General features: G+C 49.1%; 15 protein-coding genes across 15 annotated transcripts; 11 read left to right on the top strand and 4 right to left on the bottom strand.

The window, feature by feature from the left end:
• Positions 1-29: 29 nt before the first annotated feature.
• Positions 30-829, bottom strand: N7478_010654 (uncharacterized protein; the record flags this gene model as incomplete). Its single annotated transcript, XM_056926868.1, has 2 exons — positions 30-575; positions 662-829. 2 exons carry the CDS (start codon positions 827-829, stop codon positions 30-32), a joined length of 714 nt encoding a protein of 237 aa, XP_056776238.1.
• Positions 830-1767: 938 nt separating this feature from the next.
• N7478_010653 (uncharacterized protein) lies at positions 1768-2389 on the top strand (the record flags this gene model as incomplete). Its single annotated transcript, XM_056926867.1, has 2 exons — positions 1768-2081; positions 2197-2389. 2 exons carry the CDS (start codon positions 1768-1770, stop codon positions 2387-2389), a joined length of 507 nt encoding a protein of 168 aa, XP_056776237.1.
• A 773-nt stretch (positions 2390-3162) lies between these two features.
• On the top strand, positions 3163-4242 carry N7478_010652 (uncharacterized protein; the record flags this gene model as incomplete). The annotated part of the gene is made up of 5 exons (XM_056926866.1): positions 3163-3503; positions 3653-3704; positions 3756-3855; positions 3906-4108; positions 4165-4242. The coding sequence occupies 5 exons, from the start codon at positions 3163-3165 to the stop codon at positions 4240-4242; spliced, it is 774 nt and encodes a 257-aa protein (XP_056776236.1).
• A 1094-nt stretch (positions 4243-5336) lies between these two features.
• On the top strand, positions 5337-5914 carry N7478_010651 (uncharacterized protein; the record flags this gene model as incomplete). Its single annotated transcript, XM_056926865.1, has 2 exons — positions 5337-5447; positions 5564-5914. The coding sequence occupies 2 exons, from the start codon at positions 5337-5339 to the stop codon at positions 5912-5914; spliced, it is 462 nt and encodes a 153-aa protein (XP_056776235.1).
• Positions 5915-6467: 553 nt separating this feature from the next.
• N7478_010650 (uncharacterized protein) lies at positions 6468-7115 on the top strand (the record flags this gene model as incomplete). Its single annotated transcript, XM_056926864.1, has 1 exon — positions 6468-7115. The coding sequence occupies one exon, from the start codon at positions 6468-6470 to the stop codon at positions 7113-7115; it is 648 nt and encodes a 215-aa protein (XP_056776234.1).
• Positions 7116-8100: 985 nt separating this feature from the next.
• N7478_010649 (uncharacterized protein) lies at positions 8101-8886 on the top strand (the record flags this gene model as incomplete). The annotated part of the gene is made up of 2 exons (XM_056926863.1): positions 8101-8143; positions 8207-8886. The coding sequence occupies 2 exons, from the start codon at positions 8101-8103 to the stop codon at positions 8884-8886; spliced, it is 723 nt and encodes a 240-aa protein (XP_056776233.1).
• Positions 8887-9753: 867 nt separating this feature from the next.
• N7478_010648 (SUR7/PalI family protein) lies at positions 9754-10719 on the bottom strand (the record flags this gene model as incomplete). The annotated part of the gene is made up of 3 exons (XM_056926862.1): positions 9754-9960; positions 10007-10528; positions 10576-10719. The coding sequence occupies 3 exons, from the start codon at positions 10717-10719 to the stop codon at positions 9754-9756; spliced, it is 873 nt and encodes a 290-aa protein (XP_056776232.1).
• Positions 10720-11692: 973 nt separating this feature from the next.
• N7478_010647 (uncharacterized protein) lies at positions 11693-12036 on the bottom strand (the record flags this gene model as incomplete). The annotated part of the gene is made up of 2 exons (XM_056926861.1): positions 11693-11859; positions 12018-12036. 2 exons carry the CDS (start codon positions 12034-12036, stop codon positions 11693-11695), a joined length of 186 nt encoding a protein of 61 aa, XP_056776231.1.
• A 299-nt stretch (positions 12037-12335) lies between these two features.
• Positions 12336-12635, top strand: N7478_010646 (ankyrin; the record flags this gene model as incomplete). Its single annotated transcript, XM_056926860.1, has 1 exon — positions 12336-12635. The coding sequence occupies one exon, from the start codon at positions 12336-12338 to the stop codon at positions 12633-12635; it is 300 nt and encodes a 99-aa protein (XP_056776230.1).
• Positions 12636-12944: 309 nt separating this feature from the next.
• Positions 12945-13172, bottom strand: N7478_010645 (uncharacterized protein; the record flags this gene model as incomplete). The annotated part of the gene is made up of 1 exon (XM_056926859.1): positions 12945-13172. One exon carries the CDS (start codon positions 13170-13172, stop codon positions 12945-12947), a length of 228 nt encoding a protein of 75 aa, XP_056776229.1.
• Positions 13173-14000: 828 nt separating this feature from the next.
• N7478_010644 (uncharacterized protein) lies at positions 14001-14201 on the top strand (the record flags this gene model as incomplete). The annotated part of the gene is made up of 1 exon (XM_056926858.1): positions 14001-14201. The coding sequence occupies one exon, from the start codon at positions 14001-14003 to the stop codon at positions 14199-14201; it is 201 nt and encodes a 66-aa protein (XP_056776228.1).
• A 2505-nt stretch (positions 14202-16706) lies between these two features.
• On the top strand, positions 16707-17076 carry N7478_010643 (uncharacterized protein; the record flags this gene model as incomplete). Its single annotated transcript, XM_056926857.1, has 2 exons — positions 16707-16776; positions 16943-17076. 2 exons carry the CDS (start codon positions 16707-16709, stop codon positions 17074-17076), a joined length of 204 nt encoding a protein of 67 aa, XP_056776227.1.
• Positions 17077-20189: 3113 nt separating this feature from the next.
• Positions 20190-20372, top strand: N7478_010642 (uncharacterized protein; the record flags this gene model as incomplete). Its single annotated transcript, XM_056926856.1, has 1 exon — positions 20190-20372. The coding sequence occupies one exon, from the start codon at positions 20190-20192 to the stop codon at positions 20370-20372; it is 183 nt and encodes a 60-aa protein (XP_056776226.1).
• Positions 20373-23954: 3582 nt separating this feature from the next.
• Positions 23955-25235, top strand: N7478_010641 (ankyrin repeat domain-containing protein; the record flags this gene model as incomplete). The annotated part of the gene is made up of 1 exon (XM_056926855.1): positions 23955-25235. One exon carries the CDS (start codon positions 23955-23957, stop codon positions 25233-25235), a length of 1281 nt encoding a protein of 426 aa, XP_056776225.1.
• A 347-nt stretch (positions 25236-25582) lies between these two features.
• N7478_010640 (uncharacterized protein) lies at positions 25583-26107 on the top strand (the record flags this gene model as incomplete). The annotated part of the gene is made up of 1 exon (XM_056926854.1): positions 25583-26107. One exon carries the CDS (start codon positions 25583-25585, stop codon positions 26105-26107), a length of 525 nt encoding a protein of 174 aa, XP_056776224.1.
• Between the last annotated feature and the right edge of the window lie 501 nt (positions 26108-26608).

Below are 26608 nucleotides of genomic sequence, written 5' to 3'. Positions count from 1 at the left end.
AGGCACACCACATTGAAAAACAATTGCCGTCAATTTGGGGGAACGGCTTGGTTGATCGCCTGCTGATCTTGTTGACTGTATTGCGAATTGTAGGATGAGGGTAAATGATCGAATCCAGTAAGGTTGGATGTTCCGCTTAGACTGGGCCAGTTGAAATCCATGGTCCCTGACCCAGGCAGGAATGTTGCTAGCTGGCGATTCTGGATGGCTTCGATCGAGCTCCAAAGCCCAGTAGCTGCCGATACCAACTGACTATGAGCTTGGTACAAGGCTGACTGTATCTCGTTCCAGCTCACTTGGCCTTGTGTGGCCAGGGCCTGTGCCTCCAGCTCTTGCTTCAGGCGAGAAACTTCACCCTCAGCCTGAAAATTCTTGGCTGAGAGACTGTCCTTTTCGGCGATAATTTGTTCCATCATTTTCACATTCTGTGCCTTTTCTTCCTGAAAACGCGACGTGGCCCTAGCTAGCTGCTCATCCGCTTCCCTCTCCATCTCAGTCTGAACCTCTGAAAGGAGATCAGAGCATTTCTGACGGTCGATTTTGCCATGCTTGCGGGAGTCTTTCGCGGAAGAACCCTATGTGCTGTCAATAAAAGGCTAGAATGTGATAGAGCGCCACAAGATTGAATGAATCAGGTCTTGCAGGTCCGAAAACGACTCACACTGTGATGGCGTTTCAAAATGCCAGACTTCGCGCCCCGGACGGTCGAAACTGGAGACGCCGACCGGATTGAGACATTTGAAACTGATCGAGCTTTAGTCATCACCGGCCTTACTCGCTGCGAGTGATGGCCATTTTGATCTCGCTTGTGGCTATTCCCTCGCGCCATGATGAAAGGAGCCATGAGAATGATAAATGCTTGGCGAGAGAAGGGAATTTGGGGTAGGAAGATGGGTCATTAAACACCACAGCGGTAAAGAGATATTGATATTTTACACAGGCCCTGGAGCCTGGCAAACCAAGAAATCCATGATTTAAATACTGAAAATCAGTTTTGAAACTCACCAGACACTAAATTACTGCCAAAGGGGGATATGGGTAGACTTCGAGTGGTCTGCACTTTGACTCAGAAATCAGAGTTAACGTTAAGTTGACGACTGTTCCATCCCACGCTTTCCAAAAAAGGGCATCACCTTTCTTGCCGAGACTTTGCTACGTGCGATATGTGCGGTTCTTCTCGCTGGCATTCACCACCCAGATCAAATCAATGATAATAGTTTTGCGGCCTACTTTCTATTTTCCTGTAGGCTATAATAAATCTTGTGGATTCACTGCAGACCAATACATAGACAGCCCGTGGATTACTCGGGATGGCGCAACATTGGTAGCTTTGTCGAACCATGCCTCAAGCGGGTCACTCATTTACCCTCCAAGAACAAATTAGACGATGAGTCGGGTTAAAAGTGATGTTGACTGAATTAGGGCGTGTCTATCATCCATGTCGGTTCCCAATGTGATTTGCAATGGCTCCACAGTTGGCCGCTGTTGAGTCCACACATGGGCACTCAGCAATCTCGTTGACTCACCAGCATCAAATCCAAGGAAATTATCCAGGGACCACACTTTCTGGATATTTGAGTTTAGTTCATCTCATGGCGGCCCATTGCAGGAGCGAACACGGTCCCATAGAATCCCCCAAAGGCATTGTGTGCATGCGTGACTCACTTCACAAAATGCGGTTGCCATTTCTTTAGTATAAAGAGCAATCATCTACCGGTTTCATTTTCAGACTATTAATGAGGGTTCATTTCTTGACTGCCTATAAAAATGAATGCGTATTCTAACGACTCGACTGCTGACCGGCGACAGCGTCTCCGCCAGAGATTGCAGCGTGCTCTCTCGCTCTCATCTGGTGATTCTGATGGCTCTGGAAGTGTCTTAAGTGGTGACACCACAGTAGATGATTCTTCCTTCCAAGGTGAGGAAGACGAGCGCCAGTCCCACCTCGGAGGTGACGCGGGAGAGCAATCGCCGTGCAATTCCGCTCCCACCAAAGGGTTGGCAAGAGCCTTCCCTTTACCTCAGGATGCCGAGGCGATTGATGCAACAGACAGTATCGTTGCCATCCAGTGTCTAGCTGAGTATGTCCCCGTCTTCCTTTTTTGAGACCAATATCTAACATGACCGAAGTCTAGATAATCGGATGAAGTAAGTGAGGAAGCCGGACCGTCCCAAGCATTGCTGACAACTTCTTAGTGGCCTCGAAAGTGCTCTGCATGAGCAAAACATATGGAATGAATCGACAAATCATTTGTTGGAGGACTTCAGCCAGCGATTGGCAGCTGTGGAAACGCTATTTCAAAACGTCAGGGACACGGGAAGGGCGGGAAGGGAAGCGACGGGTGGTCGTCGTCGCTCTACCCGGCAGAGTGCGCAGCCACGTCAGTGAAAAGAAGCTTATTGGGCAGGTATGACGATAGGGTTTTTGGAAGGTATAAGCTTGTCTTAGCCACGTTTTTCTCGAAACTCGAAGGGTGATGATGTGCGCCGATGAGCTGTTCTTTCTTCTCTTCAAAATGAGACACTTTCTGTGTATGCTATCTCACTTTCCTTCAAACAGAATTATACTCATATCTCCACGCAAATCAGTCCAACATTTAAGGATTCAAGATCCGGATCGCAGAATGAAACAAGAGCTGCAGCGGAGATTCAGCTACGCGGCGTCAACGGCCTCTCACCACAAGCTTGAAACTTGTCATAATTATACTCTATAAGCAAGTCATTATACCAATCGATGAATCAAGACTTAGATACCGAATGGAACAAGAGCTGCAGGGGAGATTCAGCTGCACGACGTCAACGGTCTCTCGCCACAAGCTTGAAACTTGCCGCTCTTTTCAGCCGAGGACAGAAATCTTCTGGCCATGTAAAGAAATATCAAAGTGAAAGCTTTGTCAAAGGCTCATAATCATACTCTATTACTACCTCAAAGATGTTCCTTGACGCTCGGAGCATTGTCATGTCTAGGCACCATATTTCTTTCGCCTCATTTTTATAGCATATACAAAATATGAAAGCAACAGCGTGCTAGGGACCTGAATCTGTCAACTATGTCAGAACTGCTGGTTCTCTTCCTCGTGAAAATCTTGGTCCCCCTTATATACCCTTTACCCCAGGCAAATATTGACTGCGAAGCGGTCGGTCGGTCTGTGGAGTTCAAACATGGATACTTTTGATAAGCATCTTGCTTTCGACTTTCGTGCCATTCAAGGGAAAGAACTTGGAATTGCGCCAGTCTTTTCAAAGGCAGTGCGTCCCGGCCGCGAACAAAAATCTTCTCACTCGCCAAGCAATTTTGCTCGTACATCAAAAGCTGTTACAGGCGCGCCGAAGACTCTTTGCCTTCCCCGTCTCCTCGCCATCGCTGATCTCAACTCTGCATTTCTTGTGCGGCACGAACGCCCACGGGACACCTACCAAGAAATCTTTCACACGGATCTTGCCGGCGAAGTCATCTTTGCTAGCCGACGCACACACCGGTCCCGCATTGTGGCCATTCGAAAGTATCAGAGGCAGGACGCTCGCCGTTTGATCGACAGATTCGGTCACCTAGAGCATGCTAATGTACTGAGACTACATGAATGCTATCTCCATGGGGATTCTGGATTTTTCTTGCTAGATGACTTGCCCTTCACTCTACGATTTGTTTCAGAGGCCCCCAGGTTCGCCTTGATGAAAAGGAGCTGAGCGCTATTTTATCTCAGGTATGTCAGGCAATATTGTTTACGCGGCGTATCCTGACCTATGTCCTGTAGGTTATCAGTGGGATGCGCTATTTGCACTCATTTGGACTCACTCACCAATCGCTTGGTTGCGGGGATTTTCTGCTTGGACTGGACGGGGCCGTCAAGATCGGTGCGTCAACCGCCCTTGGGAGTGATTCGATTCATACTGACATTCTCCAGCACGCTTAGAGCTCTGTGTAGACTGCACGCCAGATCAGGCTGAGCAGGCGTACCTGTCAATGATTCCATCACTAGCCTTGCAGCTCATGCAGAAATATCAGGAGAGCGAAGAGACTCGCATCGCACATTGGCCGATCAGGTGTGCTGCAAGCCAATTCCTGGCTGTTGCCAAGTCAGCAAAGTCAATCCCGGCACTTCAGAAGGTATTTGCACTCCCATTTAAGCTTCCTCTGTCTGACAATTTTCTAAAAAACTGCAGGATGACTTTATCGCCAACAACGCTCATGATGGGAAAGAGCTCGCTAGTCTTGTTAGGAAACTCCTCTGCTCTCGATAGATCATGGCGATAGAAATCGTCTATTTTGGTGAAAAGTCTCTATTTCTCGACGAGTATATATGTAACTAGTTCGCGCGGCATAGTTTTCTAATCCAATAACCCTGTCATGAGGCTTCAATCATCAAACCTCCTTCAACTTTGTTGACAGTCCACTTAACAACATTGAATAAGCAAGTCAAAACGCACTCACAAGCTCCATTGAGGCCTATTCTAGCGACGACCCCAATTTTTCAGAAAATATCAAAGTGACCGCCTATCGCAAATGCCAATGCCGATGCCCATGCGCTTTCCGATTCATAGTGCCGTGTGCATGTGCGGGTGTCTCACTTTGCCCTTTGTGGATCCTTTCTGGAAGTGGCGTGGCTCTCGCAATCCCATTCTAGGAAGAGAATTAGTTTCATGAGGTGGATGAAAATATATCCCAAACTGACTTCGTAATAAGACACTTTGGGCGAGGATATTGGGCTAGAGGCCTGTCACGGATCAATACTTGGACAATGAAGGAATGTGGCTAACATACCGCGATAGTGACAAGCAGCGATACTCCCATCAGGCAGAGCTCTACATTGACCATTTTCGCGGGCGTGGGAAGAAATAATCATAGCGGAAAGTCGGGGATTTATGTTCGCGTGCACGCCAACGTAGGAACGAACGACCAAGAAAAGCAAAAGTGTTGCTTACTGTGATATCCAAATAATCGCATAGTTAGTAGCTCGCTCATATGCCGCAGGTCTTTCTTTCAAGCATCCCTCACATTGTCCACAACATTTCGTAATGCGCATCTAAGTACAATGAAAATTAGTTTTCAAGACAGTGTCGCATATTGTGTGTTGGATCAGCACGCCCGACCTAGACTAATTGACTCAAATGACCGTCGAAAATAAATTCTGGTGAGTCGTCGGTGAGTAAACAGATGGGAGAACAGTTGACCAACAGTTCAGCCAACTGAATTCAAATTTCTCGTGTGCAGTAGCCTGTGTTTGAACCATGGTATGAGTTCAAACGCACTCGAATAGCAAATATAAGATGAGCATCTATCGCCCTGATTCTCATACCATCTACCTTTGCAATTCAGTGTTTCGTTGACTCGCAAGATGGACCCTCTTCCCAAAATCGCCTCTCCTCGCCATGCGACTGACCACAACGAGAGCCCATCTTCTACTATGATGCAGGGACAACCTGCCAAAGAAATTCCCGCTCAGGAGGTAGGTTCTACATCCAAAATTATTTGAACCCCATCGTTTCTTCGTTAGATTCTAATGTGTCTCAGACGGTGCCAGGCAGCAGCATTTCGGGTAGCTCCCGCACGGTCCTTAAACAGCCATTCGAAGAGATACAAGAAACTTTGGCTGATCTCGAGATCAGTGACCCCAAACTAGCCTTTCAAGCGGCTCGACTCGTCGGACTGTACCGACGCCTGTGGGAATCCTGTGTTTCTAAGCAAATGCGGGAGATTCAGCTCGTGCGGGAGAACCATAGTCTGCGTGAGGCTATAGATCATATTCAGACAGAGAAGCATGATCTTAGTATACGTGCGAAAGAGCTGAAGACCAAGCTGGAGGCTTTTGATCGTGCCTTGGACTCTTCGCGGCAGCAGATCTTGGGAATCATGGATACATGGCGTCAATGTGAGTGTGGAGGTCTGGACGATCTGATAATGGAGGCGGAATAAGTGGTTTGGAAGACTGGGCTGTTCAAGGCAGGATTGCATTGCCGAAAAAGCCCGATTGCTTGTCAGCAAAACTCGATAGTGATGTACTTGCGTGGGTTATCCAAGGAACACGATCTAGGTAGCCCTCCCCAATGTGAAAACTGAATCTGTGCTAGGATACCTGTCGTATTTTCCATTCTGTAGATGTCTTTGACCAAAGGCCCGCTGGCAGGATTCGTACATTTCGATGAGCCAAGAAATGGTATACGAATCCTATCCATGATCAGACCCTGCTCCTTGTAAGAGAGGAGAGATGATATGTGGACCTTATGACTCCTCTGGTGCGTTGCTTCAACTGATGGTTCATTCCCCATTTAACGCCTGTGATGGAATGTTTGGTCATGTCATACCAAACCATGAAGTTCGTCCGCCTGCCAAGAGAATTAAGGAGAGGGCGTCTTGACAGAAAGACATCCAAATTTACTAATCTGTCCCTGGCCTTGAGAACTTCGTTTATATATTTTGGTCGTTACCTCTTTTCCTGTAAAAGTTTACAAGGATCAGTCGCTCAGACATGATCAACTTGCGTCGCCTGACATTCAACGTCAGTCACCCTTGCCGTGATGAAATTGATCTGGACCTGGATCTTGACGAGATCTGGAAGCAAATTTGCACCGTGCCAGTTGGCTCGCCATACATTGAGTATGATGGCGAGCTGCTTGCCGAAGAACCCTTAGAGGCGACAAATTGCACTCATTGCCGGTACTACTCCACGGTCAACTGTTTCCTTCATTCTGAATCCTCGGCTTCCTGCTTTTTTAAGTGGCCTGGCCCCGATCCCCTCTCAATTGCAGCATGCATTGATGAGATTTTTGACTTGATGCTGCCCATGACCGACCTTCAGATGGCACATGTCCTCGATTTTCGCCTTCTACGACTAGATCTATGCACCGGACTGATAATTGCACAGGATGTCTTTTTCTTACCGCGAGTCGAGACTTTCCTGGAGAATCTTGACTGCTTGCAGGCACAGATATTCGACATACTTCGCCTTGATGCGATGGAAATCCGCGTGCCATTATTCCGACTGCTGGTGCGACCGCTCGCGAGAGCTCTCCATTTTCACAACCAGGTACCTAGCCCGTGGGCTGATCGCGCGAGTGGTCAGACGCTTTTGGATCCTGCCTTTCTTGTGCACAACTTGATCGCAAACTATCGTTAAAAAGACACCTCGCTTCCCCAAAGTGCTGCGTTTCCTTTGGAGCTCGAGTTTGCGTTGTCAATAACCTTCAAATTAGGGACTCTGCAACAAGACACCATTTCAATTATAAAATCAAATACTGATCCCAAGATAAATCACCACACAGACGTTTTACAAGTTGGAGGTCACCTTGAATCAGCGATTTTGTAGTCATTCAATGAAACTTCAAACAACTACTCAAACTCAGCACCAGAAACAGATTCCACATAATTATTGTAGTAAGAGAAGATATCCTTATCCGTTGTGATGAAGGGTCCCACCATCAATGTGTTTATTCAACAGTTGCCTTACCAGTCAAGATGGCCGTCGACCTTGTTGGCGGACCGTTCGGTCAACATGCTCAACTGTTCTTTCAACTTTCGTGTACCACAAAGTTTGGACAGATAGAAATGGATACTAGTGTCCCGAAATCTGCATTCAGGTGTGACTCCAAGTCGTGCGGCCAGCTGCAGTCCCCGTGTGCATTTTCAAGCCCGCTTTCTGCACACCAAGCCTAGTCAAAGGATATATTAGCTCTTGTGAAGTGTGACAATTCTCCGCTGAGCACGTGCGCTTTTCAGTTAGATTGAATGCAGCAAAGGACGCTTGATCAACAGCCCAATTCACTTATTCTCTACGACAGCCCAGCGCACGGGTTTGACACCCGAACACTCGCATAGATGTTAGACTCCTTGGTCCGTGTTTCAAGACGGGTCGTTTACGACCATTAAGGCAGCGTCCGAGCCGAAGCGCGTTCCTCGGTCCCATCGCCTTGTCCAATATGGGCAAAAGCCGGAAGCGGGTCAAACGATACCAGCGACAAGACGACCATGCAACTTCAGCAAAAGACCAGGCAGAAGAAATGCCTCCTTTAATCGGTTTCATGCCATGCCAAACCGAGAGCAGGTAAGTGATTCTATCCGATAGAAGGTCGAGACTGACCACTCGAGCTTCAAGCTCCTGCCAGATGCAACAGTCCCTCGATTGCCTACGCACAAAGAAGACCTTTGGTACGACGTCATTCTACTCCTACACATTATTCTACCTCTCAAGTTAACAGTATTTTTGCCCAGAGGTCATGCACGATATATACGATCTGGTCGACTTACCCATCGCATACGTCCCGTTTTGTGTTCAAAATCTTGTTCTTCTAGCTCTCCAGCGATACTTGGAAGCTGAAGCCTTTCGCTTCGTACAGCAATGGCTACCAAAGGAGGCTGAGGCAAATGAATGGTCCTGTGCAGAGGCGTTAGAATTGCACAAGCTATTTCCATTTTTGAAGAGACATTTTCGAAAGCTTCCGATGTCTGCATTTCCACAGAAACAAAAGCCTCCACCGAACTGGCACGAGCCAATTTGTGCCATTCGCCATGCTGCGGTGCACCGTATTTCTCAGAACCGCACATCCCTTCTACAAATGGTCAATAACGCGATTGGACTCGTATGGTCCTTGAGCGGGAATTGCGAGGCCAAAAAACTCTATGAATTCTGGATTCTCCTAGACTATATCCTGCCGCAGACGCACCGAGCGCAAATAGACCGCTCACCAGCCCCAGTGTTGCAGACGAAAGGAAGCCGGCGAGCCCAGAATCGCAAAACCCTCCAAGCTCAAATATTACAGCAAGCTACCCTGCGCAGAGCTCTTGGAGGGGTATTCCAAGCCATAGAAGATAAGTTTGTTCTTGAGTTCCGGCAGACCCTGAAAGAGATCTTCCCGGCTTCGAGGAACCAGGGCGCGGTATCCATTTCATGAGCTATCCAGCAAGACTGAAGGGGCTCTTTTTAGTCTTTGAATCCAGTTTGCGAATCATGTCATTCGTCAAAACCTGGTATTACAGTCGAGGTACGCCAAGTTTGTCGGAAATCAAGATTTTCTAGTCCTGTCTACCAACTTTGCCGCGGAAATTGTATTAGGTTCGTCCTCTTCGCTATCATTGCTACGTTGTCGTAATCAGGCCGCTACAAGATATTCAACGGTAGTACCGCGATACTAAATGTGCAGTTAGTCTAACCGACTGAGTTTCTCTGCGCCTCAACTAGCAATTCTGATCAGAACCAAAGTAAACAGCATATCTCAAGTCATTTGATCAGGAAGTGGCCTCTGGTAGGTCGCGTATATTGTAAAACGCTGATAAAATCCGAGTTCTTGGCTACCAGCGAATCAAGTTCTGCAGCTTACCAATCATAACACGTTGCTACAGTAAGGCATTTGACCAATCAGAGTATTCTGTCGGACTGTAGTGAACGCATATGCAATAGTACGATTCGATCCAATCATGAGGGTTGTGAATTGATGTCTGGTTTAAGAACTATTTCTGCTTTGCGGGGGAATACATACATGGAAAATGCGGGCGGGCGCTGTATATACTAGTCCTAGAGAGGAATAATGGTAAACCACTCCTGTTCAGCTTGACATATTCTCCAAGTCAAATAATAGCACGCACAAAATCCAAAAAGCTTTTAGATCTCATTGCCATATCCTCCCATATTGCTTCGGCGGAATGGGTGTCGATAAACTGTGCAGGACGGTGTACACTGAAAGAGGGCTTTCAAATTCATCAAGCTCTCGCTAGGGGCGGAGAGCCACTCCACCACCGCCTTCGTCCACACCCCGCATCGTTTAAAAGTCACGGCGAAAGAACCGGACGAGGCAAACCGAAAAGGCTCCCAGAGAGAGAACCATCGCCATCCAAAGAAGGGCAAGCATGGAGCCCCCCACGCGAGCTGTGCCATCAAGGTCATCGAGCACTTCGGTGATAGTATGACTGAAAATGCCATACATGGTGGTAACACCGAGGGCAGCCGCAGTGACTAGAGCCAACGAGCACTGAGAAGTCAGTAGGTTTCAAATGAACTGGAGTTTCATAACTCACCATATGGAGCGCTGTGAGTAGCTTCTTGTGTCCACCGTAAAACTCCCTCCATACGCCAAGCACTATTGCTAAAATGGTCATTATGAACCCTAGGATACACATGCCGGTGATGCCATGAGAGAGCCTAGCATAGCCGCTAATACCGGGATCCCCTTCTCCGCGTAGTATATGGTCGACGAGTGGAGAGGCTGATCGCAGAATCGCTGATAGATCGAAGCAGAAGGAGAGTCTCGGGTGAGAGCACACAGTCTTTTGATCGTCATCTCCGCTGCAGTATCCCCAAAGGCCAACACGATAGTAGTCTGGCAGATGGAACTTGATCTCGCTAGTAATATCCTCTGCCGCACCCCCGATCTGGTGGGGCGCGCTTTCTACCGTGCTTGCTATACCCGAGGTGGCTGATCCGACCTCTGTTGGTATTTCCTTGGGGTTAAGGCTGACCGGAGGGGCTCGAAGAAGATGCTCCGAGAATCCCTGACTGATCGAACTGCCCTGTATTCTTGGAAAGTTCTTAAGGTTAACCTGCACGATATTAGCTTTGTATAGAAATTATCCATGGGCATGCTTACTTCCATCAGGTAGAGGTGGTTGGATGTAGATGGCGAAGTGCACCCGGCAAATAAAATGCTCCAGCAGATCACAGCCACAGCAGAAGCCGATATGGTAAGCCAAGCGGCAGCTTTGTCGGTACTGATTCTCATTGGGACCTTCATTTCATAGGTCTTTGATTCTTTGCATGAATTGAGATCAAATGGGCGACACAACCCGTTGGCCAAAGGAACCGGCACAGTATTTGTATGCAGCAGGCTGCGCGAATCGCCGGGTAAGGCTACCTACCACGCTTTTGTGATTCATGCACCACTGTGCGGTCTGCAACTGCTAGATGCGGCTGGCCACGTCAACTGGTACGCTTGCAATTACTTAGTACAAGTCCACCACATACTTGGGCGTTCTACCTCAGTTTCAAGAAAAGGTCAGCTCATTTTGAAAAAAAGAACAAAGAAAAGAAAGGACATCGGAAATGTAGCTAAATTACCTAAGGCTCAACTGAAGTTTTCGTTCTTTTTTCGGTTGCATTTTGGGGAGTCTCGAGTACATGAACACACCACTTTACCTTGCTTTGATAATTCAGCTGAGGCGGCACAAATACTCTCAGAATGAGAATTGTATGGCGTTCTTGAGGATTTTTTCTGGGGGCGTTGTACAGTAGCCAACTTGCTATTTTGATCCTTACAACTAACGCTGATGATCCATGTGATCGAATTAGCGTATATCAATAGTAATACTAACAGGGGAAAAGAATTTCCTGCGACGAGAATTTTGCAGTGACGTGTAGCAACAATTTCTTTGATGCACTTACAAATCTGACACAAGCATGTTAGAAATAAGTCTGATCCTGCTTAACCTCCTTCCAGTAGTCTTCGTGAACAATGAAGTTTTCCGACTCTGTTTCCCCTATGTCAAAAGTGACGGCAGTACCATGCTGGGCTCTGCTTACAATTCCAATGTGGATTTAGTAATTTCTCGTTGGTTGTTTACTAATCAGTCAATTTCAGCGGCAATACAACAATCAACAGGCCTCAATTTCAACCACCATATTCGCCGGGGGCGTTGAAGAATACTTTTTGATAGATGCACTCAATCCTATTTGAACTCGAGGGAGGCCGTGAAAAAGGCAACGCAGCTTCAGCAAGTGGTATCAAATCGACGGTCCCAGATATACATGCATCGCTTCCCAACCTCGCGGAAGAAAAAACTCTCCTCGATACACTCAGCTTCGTTGTGATCTCGCATTGCCCAGCTCGCGCTCAATTCTCGAGCGTGGACTGCCGAGCGCTTCATTCCCAAAACTTCTAGATTGTTGTAAAGCAATAAAAAATATACATACCGAGTGTAGATAATATATCGTCGCCTCAACGCATTCGACTGAATTTTCATATTCATACTCGAATCCGCAGTCCAGATAACAATGAGAATACGCCATTGCCAGTGGGTATCATTTGCCTCCCACCTGAGCTGGCATATGACATACTGGATTATCTACCGGTCGAAGATCTTGTTTCATTCACATTTTGTCGATGGAACTTTCTTTGCGCTTCGGTTGACTTCCTGGTGCTTCAATGCGAGAGACAACAACGGATCAACTCGTCTATCTCTGACGAACAATAGTTGAATACGACTGCGATTCTTGTTGGAGAAGCGCATCGATGTCAACGACGACGGGGTGGATAGATCCAGCACTCTACATCGCGCTATAGAGCAAAAAGACGTGGCAAGTGTCAGTCTGCTCCTCGCGGAGCCAAGACTGAATCCGAACGTGTATGATGACATGGACTGGACGCCACTTTGTCAAACCGCATACCACGGAGATTTGCAGATGCTTGATCTGCTTCTAGGCCGGGCTGACGTGGAGGTCAATACGCCTATGTGTTCACCACTGTTCTATGCTGCGAGGGAGGTATATTTAGCAGTTGTAGAGCGGTTGATCAAGGTCGAAAGCATGATTGTCGATGTGAAGTTCCGCGGTCAATCACCCATCCAGGCTGCTGTACAATCAGGTCACGCGGAAATTGTTCGTGTGTTGGGAAGGAAACAGCGATTGATGCAGTCAGACATACGGAGCGCCTAGTGAATCGGTACTAGCTCCAAGAGAGAGGCCACCTGCAGGAATTATTGTCATGAAGCGTGGATTCAGTCAGTGTGTGTACGCCGGACTCCGGCTGTTTGATTAGAATGCAAGTGTGGGAGATGATGTCCCACGTGGCACAACACAGCGGTGAATTGGCTCATCAGTGGGTATGTCGAGGTACCTATTGCGTAAAGCGGTTTTACTAAATACGACTCTAGGTATGGCCTACGAGAGAGCTTTGAATGAACGGAACTGATAATGTGATGATTGCAATTCCCAGTGGCTGCTATGGCTCATGCTTTAGTCTATCTACTGTGCAAGTCTTGGCTTCTTCAGTTCCCATGGGAGATGAATACTGGTCCCTAGCACCACGCAGAGGTGCTTGCACATTGCTAGGGGGCCTTGATTTCGCAGATGTCCCTGCGGAGGCGCTTGATTTCGCAGCTGTCTCCTGCGGAGTCGCTTGATTTCGCAGCTGTCTCCTGCGGAGTCGCTTGGTTTCGCAGCTGTCTCCTGCGGATCCTCTTGGTAACGCATTTTTCCTTGCGGAGAACTTATTTGACGCAGCGGTCTCCTGCGGAGAAATTGGTAATGCAGCGGTCTCCTGCAGAGAACTTGGTAATGCAGCGGTCTCCTGCAGAGAACTTGTTGACGCAGCGGTCTCCTGCGGGTCTCAATTGTCATCACAGCGTCCCCCTGCGGAGTTCACTTGGTAACGCAGCGCCCCCCTGCGAGGATCTTTGGTGACGCAGGTCCTAGGCTGCGGGGTGTACTTGTTCTCGGCAGCGCCCTCCTTCGAGGATCTTTGATAACGCAGGTCCTAGGCTGCGGGGTGTACTTGTTCTCGGCAGCGCCCTCCTTCGAGGATCTTTGATAACGCAGGTCCTAGGCTGCGGGGTGTACTTGTTCTCGGCAGCGCCCTCCTTCGAGGATCTTTGATAACGCAGGTCCTAGGCTGCGGGGTGTACTTGTTCTCGGCAGCGCCCTCCTTCGAGGATCTTTGATAACGCAGGTCCTAGGCTGCGGAGAACTTGGTAATGCAGCGGTCTCCTGCAGAGAACTTGTTGACGCAGCGGTCTCCTGCGGGTCTCGATTGTCATCACAGCGTCCCCCTGCGGAGTTCACTTGGTAACGCAGCGCCCCCCTGCGAAGCACTGTTCTTATGTCACTGGGCTTGGATCAGCAACAGCCGTCGTCACGGAAACCTCAGGCCCGAAGGTCAGAGGCGACACACCGCGGCCGCGATGTGTGAAGAAAGACAAATGGATCGGGGGAGGAGCCTGCTTTTATGGACTTCAGCTACGCTTTCTCGCAAATACCAGCAGTGCAGGTTTCTCACCGAGGACGGTTCTGGCGATCGATGCAATGTCTTCACCGGCCTTGACCCATGAGCTGGACGATGCTGGCGAATGGATCGCCAATCATGTCGCGGCAGACAGCACCACGACCGTTCATTCCATCTGGGTGTGTAGTATTCGTGACTCACAGAAAGTGCTGGTCGAATCACAAAATTGGCGCAGTTGCAATCAGAGGGCAAAGAGCTGGCTCACCCATGGTTCGCAGTAGTGGTACGGTGACCTCAGAGACGTGAGTCAGAATGAAGGTCCTCAGCATTATGCTGCGCGTGCGAAGTGCCATGGTGGAGGAGTGTGGTCAGGCCATTGGTCTACTTTGAAAGGGCCCGTCGAATTGCGTGCGGCTTCCATGTCATCTCCGCTTGACGATGCCCAAGCTCTGGCGGCTTATTGTGAAGTGCTGAGGTATACGGCTTGCAGGTTTTGTCTATGCTGCACTTTGAGAGAAGGCATGCCTACATGATTGCTCTTCAAGGGCATTTCATCTGGAAATCCATGACTGAACTTGTCCTACGTGTCCACATATTCTACTTAAGGGCTGATATTATGTGACCAAGAGTGGCAGCGAAGAGGCCGCAGAGAGCTCTAAGTTCCTAGTGGCTGCCAATACGCTCCAACTTTGGCCTTAGTGTCGACAATCCCAAATCATGCAAACTTAGTGAATACCTAATTCCCACCCTCAACTTTGGGAGAGACGCATTTTGTGTCTTCCGTAGAGTAGTGTATGCAAACTGCACGGGCACCCGCTACTTGCGGTGCTTTCGCTGAAACGGCCGAAATGTGATGGAAAGCGATTCCAAGAACGCCAAGGAGAGTTTTCGGGAGTCGCACAAAATTGGGCAATATCTCATTCACCATCATTCTCCGAAGGCTTCTGGCTTTCCTCGCTAATCATTCACTGTCGTTCACTCAACGTTGAGGCACCGGAGTGGATATGGTGGCCCCACCTCGACCCACGGGCCGCACCGGTGTGGATCCAAGGTAACTACCCGGTGTTGGCTCAAGTTGACGACCATGCATTGTTATGGTCTTGCCAATTTGGGCTGCTCACGGTACACATTCTGTTTGAAGAGGAAGGGCAACTTTCACGTTCCCTCCAGCGCGTGTAACATGTGTCGTGTTCACATCTCGTTGTCCGCCCATACAAAGATCGTAGCATTGATAATGGAGCGAGCAAAATATCTTAGTTGTTTGCAGTTATTTATTTGTCCGCTAGTTCATCGGGCTTGACGAGGGGTGAGAGAAGGCCAGGACAGTAGTCAAGTCAGTAATCAAAGGGAGGACTTTCTAGCGCTCGCCTCAACTTTCACTTTTCAACAGGTATCTGCCATTCCAAATATTGTTGATCAAGCTCCTGTTTGCTCATCCCCGTTGAGTCAACTGATTCGCGAGTGAATAAAGTTTACGACCTTGTTTTCTACATCCCCAATTCGTCTTACCGGGACTACAACTCTACCTCGACGATTCCTCCTTGACAACTATTTGTCATTCCACATATTCTTGAGACGCCTCATGTTTGCTCATCGCTGTTGATTCAACTGAATCCGCTGGTGAATAAACTCTGGTCTGTCAGTTAGCCGCAATTTTTATCTGCTGGAGGGCCTCGCCAAACCTCGTAGTCTATCTGAACCTTGGCTCCATGCCAACTCTTTGTCATTCGATCTATTATTGCTACTCATGTTTGCCCACCGCTGGTAAGTAAACATGTTCCTTTAGGGCAGAAAACTGCTCGCTGGTATGCTATGCTCGCTCTTGGATAGAAAGAACTAGCAAGCCTCACAATCTGCCACTCTTGAGTCTTGACAGGAGCGCTGCAGAATCAAGCGAAAGACGAGGAACTCCGCCCTGGGAGGTATAAATATGCCCCCACCCGTCTTGCTTGACTTTCCTCTTGCAACTCTCCTGGCATATCTCATTTGCGAAGATTGACTTTGATCATCTCCTTTTGTCTACTACTTGTGAGTGTACCCAGTCATAAGCTCAAGAATTTCTATCTCTCACTGATAACACTCTTTTTCTAGGACTGATATACGAGGACTTTAATACGTGAGTACCACCCTTCCTTAGTTAAAGCTTACACTAACACCGTATATCACTCGGCTTCCGCTAGGCTTCCAATAGATCCACCGTGGCACGCAAAATCTCTACCAAGGTGAGGTGTCAAATTGGTTTGACTCATGAAAAAGGCACCATGTCCTATGTAAGGATCTCACAATAGAGCTTCTCGAACGGTCTGCGTACAGTCAGATCTAAACACATTCGATGACAACCATGACAGGCTATCTACCCCTGATATATTACGGTAGAGCCTTTTTATACGGTAGGCCCAATAACAACTCCATGATGTCAGTCGCTGATCAAATGAACTTCTATCATAGGGACCTCCTACAGAAATGTGTATGGGTTGATACATCACGAATACCGGCGAACGTTGAATGTGATCAGTGTTCCCGACCTTTGATTGAGTTTTTGTACCTAAAGCTGACTTCCCTTCTATGGCAGAGATCTTCACGCCCCCCCCCCAAAGTCCCGGTGTGGGCTATCCAGATGCCGGATACCTCATGGAGCTTTCTACCCTCTCGATCTTGAACTCGATAGCAAGGGACCAGTTGTCGGACAGACCACCCATCATGTACCCAAGGCAAGGCCGACTCCACCTCGAATACAAGAGACGCACTCTATATTGAAGCGTCTCTAGCATTGCGCTTTCGTCGCCATGTCAACAGATACCGTAAAGAAGAAGCAGCTCGTCAACTTTATCAGCGATGAGGATGTGCCGCCATCAGGTACGTATCTCATCTCAGCAGGTCTCGCTCTTTTCCATGCGACTCTTTGCGCTGCATTTCTTGCATTGATCCGCGCCTGGGTAAATCAGTCCCTCACGGTATGAACGTGGGTGAGTGATGGCACTTCTCGATAATTCGCTAATGGCAGATCATTGAGCCGTCATAGAGCCTTTCGATACACCGGCAGTACACCAGTGTGTACGCAATACATGGCGCGTGACGCTTAAACCAAACGAAAGCTCAGATCCACTGCAAGGCTATGTCGATGGTTTCAAGGTCGCGCACCCACACCCCATCTGATACGGCTCTTCCAGAACGAATGGCCATTAATCAGGCTTCGCTCAGCCCTTGCGGATTGTGTCGTGGTCCAACTAATTGAATGGTGGAACTGCCTGCACTCATCCACCTTTTGACACCAACACGGCGTGTATCGGTTAACCTCGCGATCTTGCTCCTCGATAAAGCAAATTCATGGTCAGTTCTATCCCATTCAAATTTTTCATGGATATTGGAATGGCATTAAGCTCACAAGAGCGAGCTTCGTACACTCAATGAGAATAGACCCCGCAGTCACGAGAACCAACCTTCATCTCTCAAGCTACGGATTATCGGTCATTTCAGAGCTCCGAGGACTGCGTCTAGTAATGCAGCCATGTTGAACGACCTTTTCGGTGGCAAGTGTTGCACTCACGTCTGTTCTCATATGTATCAGCTACTTTCGGCAGTGACAAGAGTATCCCCGCTTATGCTGACCTATCCTTATCCCTCCTCTCTGGGTGTTAATATTGCCTATAGTGCGACTGGTTACCGACGCGCTCCCCACACACCCACTCCATGCGCGTATCAACTGAAAAAACCTTTCGACGCCTGCTGCAGTCAGGCTCTGGAGGTTAACAGTAGACGGCTAGCGTGGCTCCCTGTCTCACCTCACCCAAGTCCACACTTACGCGAAATGGACAGTTTATGACAAGGCCTGCTGTTTGATCCGCATTATACCGATGGCTGTTCTGCATTGTCATTGGACAGGCCGCTTTTCATCACCGTTTTCCGCGTCGGCATCTGTGAACATGCTGTTGAGACGCGCTCTTGGCATACTGTGAGCAGAGGCTTTTCAAGGTGGGCTTGACGTTTATCTAGAGGCAGAGCTATTGAAGAGTACTACTTGTAGGCCTGTGGTGGCCATCTCGCTGTCGGCATGGCCACTTATGATGCGTCTGCGGTATCATTGATCGTCGGTATGAAGGGGTGATACCCGATAATACATACTGCAAGAGGATAAAGCTGGTTGAAACTTGACTCTCAATATGGAGATCTGAGGAGCCAATTCCAATGATGCGGCTCCGTTCCAGCACCAGCATCAAATCACGATATCGTGTCCACGTAGCTGCGTGGGTTTTATGATGGGGTGACTTATGAAGCAACTGCTCAAGAATGAAGGGAGCGCCAGAATTTTCTGTGCCTTGTGATTTTTGAGGACGGCCTACGTTAAAGGAACCAGACTCAGGTCGTTCTCCCTAAACGGTCAGATGCGCCGCTGGCTACTTGTCACAGCTAATTTCGCGTGACATCATTTCCCAACCACTTCTCCACTGGGCTTCTTCGCGATGAGTGCGTCTCACAACTGAGCATCGATGCACGAGCATTGAATTTCCACAACGATTGGATCGTTCTCATTTGCGTTTTCCAACGGCTGATTATTCTTTATGTTCTCTTCTCGCCGGGCTACCCCAGCTCGAATACTTGAAAATCTCAGCGTTTGTGAGCGGGAAACCTAAAGACAAATAGAAAGCAGAGCAGCAGGGAGGTGCAATAGTCCGAGCAGTGCTCTTAAGAGGGCAACTTGGGCCTTTGCCTAATTCAAGCTAATTGTGCAATCAGACTCGTAACCAATCTTGAGGGCGCGTTGGCAGGGATGCGACGTTCAACAGTGTGATCAGCAGCAAGGTCAACCAAGAACTTGACTTCATGAAAGAGCTTCCATACATGACAGGGGCATATTACGGCAGCATCGCCTTGTGGGCATTCACCGCGTCCCCGAAGCTAAAGGCCAACTAGTCCAACTTGAATCGGAGTAGCTCCCAATCACAGCTTCGCCCTGATAGGGCTTTGGTGGTGTGGTATTTGAATGAAGCTACTCGCTCATCATCGAGGGACAAGAGGGATTGGGCTCTACCAGATACACATCCACTACCGCGAATCATAATCGTCCACACGAACACTGCCGGGTGGGCTCTCGTGGGATATTCTGAGTTTGCGGCAATGAATGGTATTGACCACGACCTCAAAGCTTGAAGTCATGGGTTTGACACTAAAGACTTCTCTAACGAATGCTGTCTGGCCATGCTGGGTTCCTGTATCAGTCAGATATTACTTGTTGACTATGCTCCAAAATGACCTCAGCGATGGTTTCACTGCGGCAAATTTCGGTCGAAGGAGAGACCAGGCAAAGAAGTCGATCTCCTACTCATGGCGGGTGATTCTACTATGTGTGATGCACGATTTTCCCAGGCGGGTCTACAGAGGGACCTATTGCCAAATATTAAAAATCCATTCTCGGGTGTTTGTGAGATGTTCTTATTTGACCAGGCGGCTTTCAGTGCATAATATGTCTCAACAAGTGATGATTGGGGAATTCACCTGTCCTTTCCTAAGGTTAGAATGAAACACCTATCGGTCTATTTGCCATCATTGAACACTAGATCTTCCGTACGACGTCGCCTTCCGTTGTCTGATTCCTGATCAAGATCATTCAAAGCCGACAAGGCTAGCCTCAAGCGCCGGGAACAAGGGTTGCTTTGGCGGAAGGATACCAATTAGTCGCAACGGGATAAAATTCGATGGGGGAAGTGTCATCGAAAGTCGGCATGTATTGCTCTATTCATCGGTACACCTAAAGCACGTTGGAGGCTCACCACGGGTATTTCGCTAGCGCAAGAACGGCTGACTCAATCACCTCAACGATATGTCTCAAGTGTTTCCAAATCCAGAAAGAGGACGAAAGCAGATGTCCGAGACTGACCGAAGCGCCACAAAACACCGAAGCCCTTAACACTGATAGAACCGATTTGGTCATGTGCCCTCCGCTTCAACTCGAAGCCCCTGGTGCATTCCGATCCTTTCTTTTATCCAGGATCAATTCTCCCTATCAAAACCACCCGTTTGATTCCTTCGAAATCTCGGTGATCGACGGAGTGGTGGACGTGGGAATTGTATTCGGACTGACATCAAATGCCGAGCTAATAGCCTCACTACTCTAGACAGCCAGGAAAGCCTAAGTTGTCTTTTCAACTCACCCATGGTAAGCTGCCAGTGAGTGTCTCAGAGGATCAAATATCGAAACACAAGCAGTGATTGCCAGCGACCAAGACGCAAATACCAGCCCACGATCAGGGACCAAGGGCATATAGGCATATATGACTTCGAATGAGGATATCATCTATTGGGCAAATGCAATGGGCAGACATGATGCTGTCTCACAGTTGCCATATGGTGAAGCATCTAGAACCACCACAGAGCGGCAAGACATCGCTGCGATGGTCATTAGTATTGAAAAGTTCTCATTTTTCCCCTTCGTCTTGACTGTGGATACCAAATAATCAATGCTGACTGAGCCCGGATCCGAAACACCGCGTTGTATGTCGAGAGGAGGTGCATGGAATCCTCGAAGCCGTTGCCACCGAAAGAGACGTGTCAAATGTGGTGCTGTCGTCTCAGCTATTTCAGTCTGGTTACATGCACTCGCTCTGGCGAGCAAGTCAGGCCAGCAGCCCTATCCTGTCGGCCCAATCCTTTCTCCAAGCGACTCAGCCATTCGAAAAAGGTTGAGCAACACAATAAGCCTACTAGGAACGGACTCCATGGGTCTCATAACCCTGTGATTCACTCTGTATGGCGTGATGCTATCAATCCGTCAAATGAGGCTGTGCGACCGGAGTATGCCGTGACTTTGGAGATTGCCCTTTTGCGAAAATCGGCTTATGCAAGTCAACTTTCCGTGCTAGAATCAATTCACCGTGTGCTTAATCCTTAGAGGAGGATCAGATCAGTAAGCTGTCAATTCAGTTGAAAAGTGCTCGTGATACGTCCCCGACATTCAATTCTTCATGGAAGGCGCTAACACGGCGAGGGCAAGTGAAAGGCACAGGATGTCAAACAATAGTGCAGATGCGGAATATCGTGATCAGCCCAAATATTCGCTGGACTTTGTAGGACTGATAAGGCCTCTTCGTGGCTTTACGGTGGTGCTAACAACTAGCCGAGGTTGCGCGTGGTAGATATGCATCGCGCGTTGACGCGTCGCCCCGCCATTTTTCTCCTACCGACCACCGCTGTTGACGCCTCGATATCTGAAGTCGGCCTTCAGAAATGTGATATTTTGTCTATTTGTCGCAATACACGCTCTTTTCACGACGGGCCGGGGATTCCTGCGCCACGTGTGCACAACTGCTGATGACTTGGTATTACATCACTTTTCCAGATACATCACTTTTCCAGAAAAATCGACCTCGCCCATTAGGAGGATGTTCATCGCCCATGCCCATATTTGATTCATTTTCCAAGCGCCCTCGAGCCGGGGGGCGGGGTCCCCCGGAGACCCCCTTTATGGGGGTCGACGAGGCAATTTCCAATTGCCGGGGGTGCCCCCCATAGGCGACGGGCAAGACGCCCACATTAGTGCCTCCCCTACTTCCTCTGCATACCATTACATCTAGTATCCAGCGATCATCAATTTGCGCAACGTATAGAATTCGACAGCATACCCGCTTCAGCTTCAGATGTGTCGACCAGTCGCCTTCCCGTACTGGTGGCTGGTAAATAGACAACAGTCGCCTTTGGCCTCAGCCATTCAGCCAAGTTAATTCAGATACTTCACATCACCTATCAAGCTCTCAGCAACAAATGCTCCCTTTCGGAATCAGCAACGCAATTTCCTCTCGTGCCTTTGGGAGATTCTTGGTTATCAATGTTCAAATCCTGGGGATGATGCGACCTTGACCGCGATGGCTCAGCGAGCGGAAGACTAAGGCTCTTTCTCGATCATCTGCTTGCACACGGCTAGAATCGATACCGGCGTCTTCACGTCACAAGTCGATGATAGAGTACCGAGAAGTTGGAGTGGAGCCCCGACATACCTTCGAGTAGTCGGGCACGGCAAGGCGACGAAGCCGGGAATAGAGCCTACGTCCAAGGGGATCTTCAGAATGCTAACATCCTTAGGCTCAATCAGCGATTTCCAATATATCGAGCTCAATCGCTCGGGCACTGCAATGAGGGTCGCTACAGACAGGCTCAAAAGCTGATATGCGACTTGGTTTCAAGTGCCTTGATGAAGCACACGCTTGGGAACAGTGGCCCAACGTTATTTATTGACGCGTGATTTTTGCTCCAATTGAGAGCATGAAATATGGGTGCAAATGAAGAATGGCCGGCAAATCTTGCCCGTCGCCTTGGGGGGCACCCCCGGCAATTGGAAATTGCCTCGCCGACCCCCATAAAGGGTGTCTCTGGGGGGGGACCCCGCCCCCCGGCTCGAGGGCGCTTGGAAAATGAATCAAATATGGGCATTGAGTACATGCATCATAGTTTTAAGGGTGGGTCTGATCAAACCAATAAACGTATCCCACAAGTTCAATCCGTTGCCATCCCATTTCACTTGGGATGCGGAAGGATCTACCGGACGACTTTACGACAGACTGTTGAACACCACTGGGGACCACCGTTCGAAAAGGCGCGAGTAATAATCCAGATTCACGCTCGAGAAATTTGAAAAGCCACTACGACGTCACTATCAAGAAGCAATTACCAAGAGGCTTACATCTTGTTGCACCAAATATCATTGATCACACAGTATGTACTACAAGGGAGAATTCTTCCATGCTGTTTGATCCGTGAGCGGAAGACGCATGGCAGTCTACCTTGCTTCAATGAGCTGGGCTGACAAGGTCCAGGTAAGGATCAGTATCATTTGTATCTAAAACAGTCAGCAGCTGGACGTATTTCGCGGAAAGACATAATTACCTCGAGCGCAATGTCCCAAGTCTTCCATAGCGTGCCTAGCGCTGCAACTGCCAGTAGGATCGCAAACAAGGCTGACACGCAGAAAGAAATGATTCGAAGGCGAATCCGGGCTTGAGTTGCCTGCCCAAGAAGCCACAGATACCATATCGTCACCATCAAGTAGTCAACGGCGAGAACGAACAGACACACCGGGTGAGCTGTGGTCGGGTGAAGAGTCCCAACAATGGGGCTTGCGATCTTTGCCAGGCTGGAGACCACAGCGTATAATGCATATGCTCTAAGTAAGGCGACCGGAGTGAATGGGTTCTCACATTGTTGAAAATGGACCCGGAGAAACTGCAGAGTCAGCTCATTACGCCAGAATGGTAACCTCGAGACATACCATTTGTCCGGTGAGAAAAGCCGATGTCATCCACAACAGTGTGTGACACCACACTGCATAGATTTCGCCCCAGCGAAGACCGGAAAGTACCACGAAGAAAATACTAGACGCAGCCGATAAAGCAAGGTCGAGGCGGTAGAAATGCCAGGGCTGTTGGAACCGAACTATCAGGAGCAGCCTCATGATACTAGCCAGAGAGAGAGCGGATATCAGGATCGACTGGACATGGTCTTCTGATATCATTCTCAATGCATGGGGGACAAATACGCAGGCTAGGCGAGGCAGTCTGTGTTACTTATGTACATTGCGTATAGCACACATGATCCTCCCTGGGTAGTACTTATATCTACGGCCTCCGCATTAAAGAGAGAACTATTTTGTGGCGACGTATCTTTGCACCTGAATTTCGGTAACTCAGATCCGGGATCGTCTTCACGGCCATGGCCGTTCCCAGGATCAGTATCAGTGTCTCCAGGAATGGCACACGGGTTCCGAGAGACAAAAGGGCTCCCAGGCTGAGCATCAACCTTTCCCAGCCTGGCAAAGATGATTCTGCCATACGAGAAGCCCTGGGCCCGGTCATACTTGGTAGAGTATGTTCTCGATTGGTGTACTTGAGCGTGTGTTATAAAGCTTCGCCTCCCTTCCTACCAAACTGCATTAGCTTTCATACTACACAGGAAAGATGCTAGACAAACTCCCAACTGAACTCTTACTCTGGATCTGCAAGATCCTTGGTAAAACGGACATCTCTTGCTTGATCGCTTGCTGCCGGAGAATGGCAGCAATCTGCACAGAAGCTCTATTTGATTGCCTCCACTACGATGAGATGCCACCCTTTCACCGAGCCATACTCAACCGACGACTAGACATTGCGCGCCTTTTGTTGACTCATTACCACGCAAGTCCCAACTCCATGTACCGTGGGACGAGCACGCTTCTGCTCGCCATTGAGATGAGCTACCCACAAGCAGTTAACCTCATGCTGGAACATCACCCACGGCTGTCCTATACTTGCGACTTTCAAGGTCAAGGGCCATTGTCAACCGCGGTCGCGAAGGGCAATTTTGCCATCGTTGAACGCCTGTTGCGGTACCCAGCGCTGGATGTCAATGCCCGATGCACCGATGGCATGTCCGCTTTGATGTACGCAGTGGAACACGCTGAGCACGCCATTCTAAGCCATCTTCTGACCGATCCCCGCGTGAATGTCAGCATCGAAGATCGCTTTGGGCAGAACCCGCTACACCTCGCAGTCCGTAAGGAAGACCATATCTCAGTGCAGATCCTAGCCCGAGACCCTCGCTTGGATGTGAATTGGTGCGGCACCCATCGAAATACGGCACTACTTCTCGCGGTCAAAATCCTCAAGGGAAGGTCGGCGCGTGGGATAGTAGAAGCCCTACTGCTCAACCCAAGGCTTGACATCAAGCACCAGGATTCTAGAGAGCGCACGGCGCTGTGGCACGCGGTGGACCTGCAGAATGAGGAGCTAGTGCAACTTCTCTTGGACCAGAATGACCTCCATTTGAATGACGCGGATGATGGAGGTCTGACCCCTCTTGCGCGAGCAGCGGAGCATCAAAGCCCTCGTTTACTGCAGATGCTTCTGAGACAGCCCAAAATATGTATCAATGCCATGCCTGGTCCGGCTGTTCCACCGTTATGGGCAGCGTGTCAGGTGGGTTCGCTCGCCACGGCTCAGAGGTTGCTGACCCAGAAAGCTATTCAGATCAATGAGAAAGCCCCGTCTGGGACGTCACCCCTGCATGTGGCTGTCATCAACCAACACTTAGATATAGTGTCTCTTCTTCTCTCGCAAGATGGAATCGCACTGAATGAGGTTGGGCCCTCGGGCTTCACGGCCCTCATGTTTGCTGCTGCAAGCGGGTATACCGCATGTGTTGAACGGCTGTTACGACACCCGCAGATTGACCTTAAAGTGAAAAATACGTACGGTGACTGCGCTTTCCGCTTGGCGATACTATATAAACATGTTCGGTCGATGAATCTGTTACGCAGTGCGTTTGTGCGGCAGACAATACGAAAGCTAGGCTGACCATCGGTCTAGCTTTGCCAAGATTGAGTGGGGGAGAACTAGAAAATTTTAGTAAAAATAATATTTTGCGAGGCTGCTATATTCCCCGTCCTGGGTTCAGGTGACTCAGAAATTGCTAGGTAGCTCAGCTCAGCGAGCACAGACGTTAGCCAACAGCCTACTGGAAAGTGCGGTCCGCTCAATCACTGATTTCTCCGGTTCAAGGACATAATACTTGAGTATAATACCGTAGCATTTGCTGTCACAAGGCTCCATTGTTCTCTGCTGTTTGAGCATGATATGAACGTGATCGGCCGCGAAACAAGATCCCAAAGCGCCGGATAGAAGCCTCTGTTCTAGCTTCACTGATGGCCCGCCCTCCGTCTAATGCATCGAGTGTATACAGTCGCTCGCCAGACACACCAAGACCACACTCCTCGACGGCTTTGCCTGTCCCCGCCTGGGACGATCTTCCCGAGATTACACCACTGGACCATCGGATCTTTGTGGCGGGGAGAACGACCATGGCATTAGAGACCACAAAGACACACCTCAGTACAGCAAAGAGCGTGGCACAATCCCCACTAGACCCAATCACTGAGAAGCGGAGCCAGCGTGATCAGCAAGCTCACGAAAATGAGTTCTTCCGCACCTGTTGCGCGAATTTCTGCCATCTAGCAACAGCCGTGGTTGACATCACACAAAAGCTTGTATTGGAAGAGCACTTCCATTCCGACCAATTCATCCCAGTCAATGCACGCTTGTGCCGGGCTACATTGGCTCTTTGGGCAGCCTTGGACGCATCGAGGGTGGAGGAGGACAGGGCGGAACGTATTTGGATGCAGGAATTGGATATGCCCACAGTTTCGGAGCCATCTTCCGAGTGGATCTAGGGGAAATTTGGCGTCGTATACGATTGAAGGCCGAGCTGGTCGAGTCTTTGGTATTGGGATCTGAGAGTGTTCAGTGAGATGTGACGGGCGAGGCGACAGCCTGGGCATCCTGTTTCACTCGTGAATTTCCGTTGGAGCGAACGTTGGCAAGGGGGAGCTCGGTAAACGCGGCGAGGGGTTCTTCATGCTAGCATCTACGATTCATCCTAATATGGATGAGAGTGGCGAATGCGTACATTCGTTTCAGGTGATGATGTGAGGGCCAGTTGGGCAGTCAGCTACCCTGACGGTGGCAGTTGGCGGGCCAGGCTTTGTAGACGTGGTTCAAGAAGGCGGTGGCAATCACTTCCGGATGGCGGACTGACCAATCATGGTGGCTTTTGGGGTTCAACTTGGCAACTTCAGTTGAACCCCCTGTCGGGTTTTCCAAATCCTGGACCTGGAAATATATCGATTTTATGCGTGTATGTGGTCTGTTTACATCGAAATTCTAATTAGAAA

This window comes from Penicillium angulare (genome assembly GCF_028827245.1).
Source record: "Penicillium angulare strain IBT 27051 chromosome Unknown utg000007l_segment0_segment0, whole genome shotgun sequence".
Lineage (NCBI taxonomy): Eukaryota > Fungi > Ascomycota > Eurotiomycetes > Eurotiales > Aspergillaceae > Penicillium > Penicillium angulare.
This window is presented reverse-complemented; position numbering and strand designations above follow the sequence as displayed.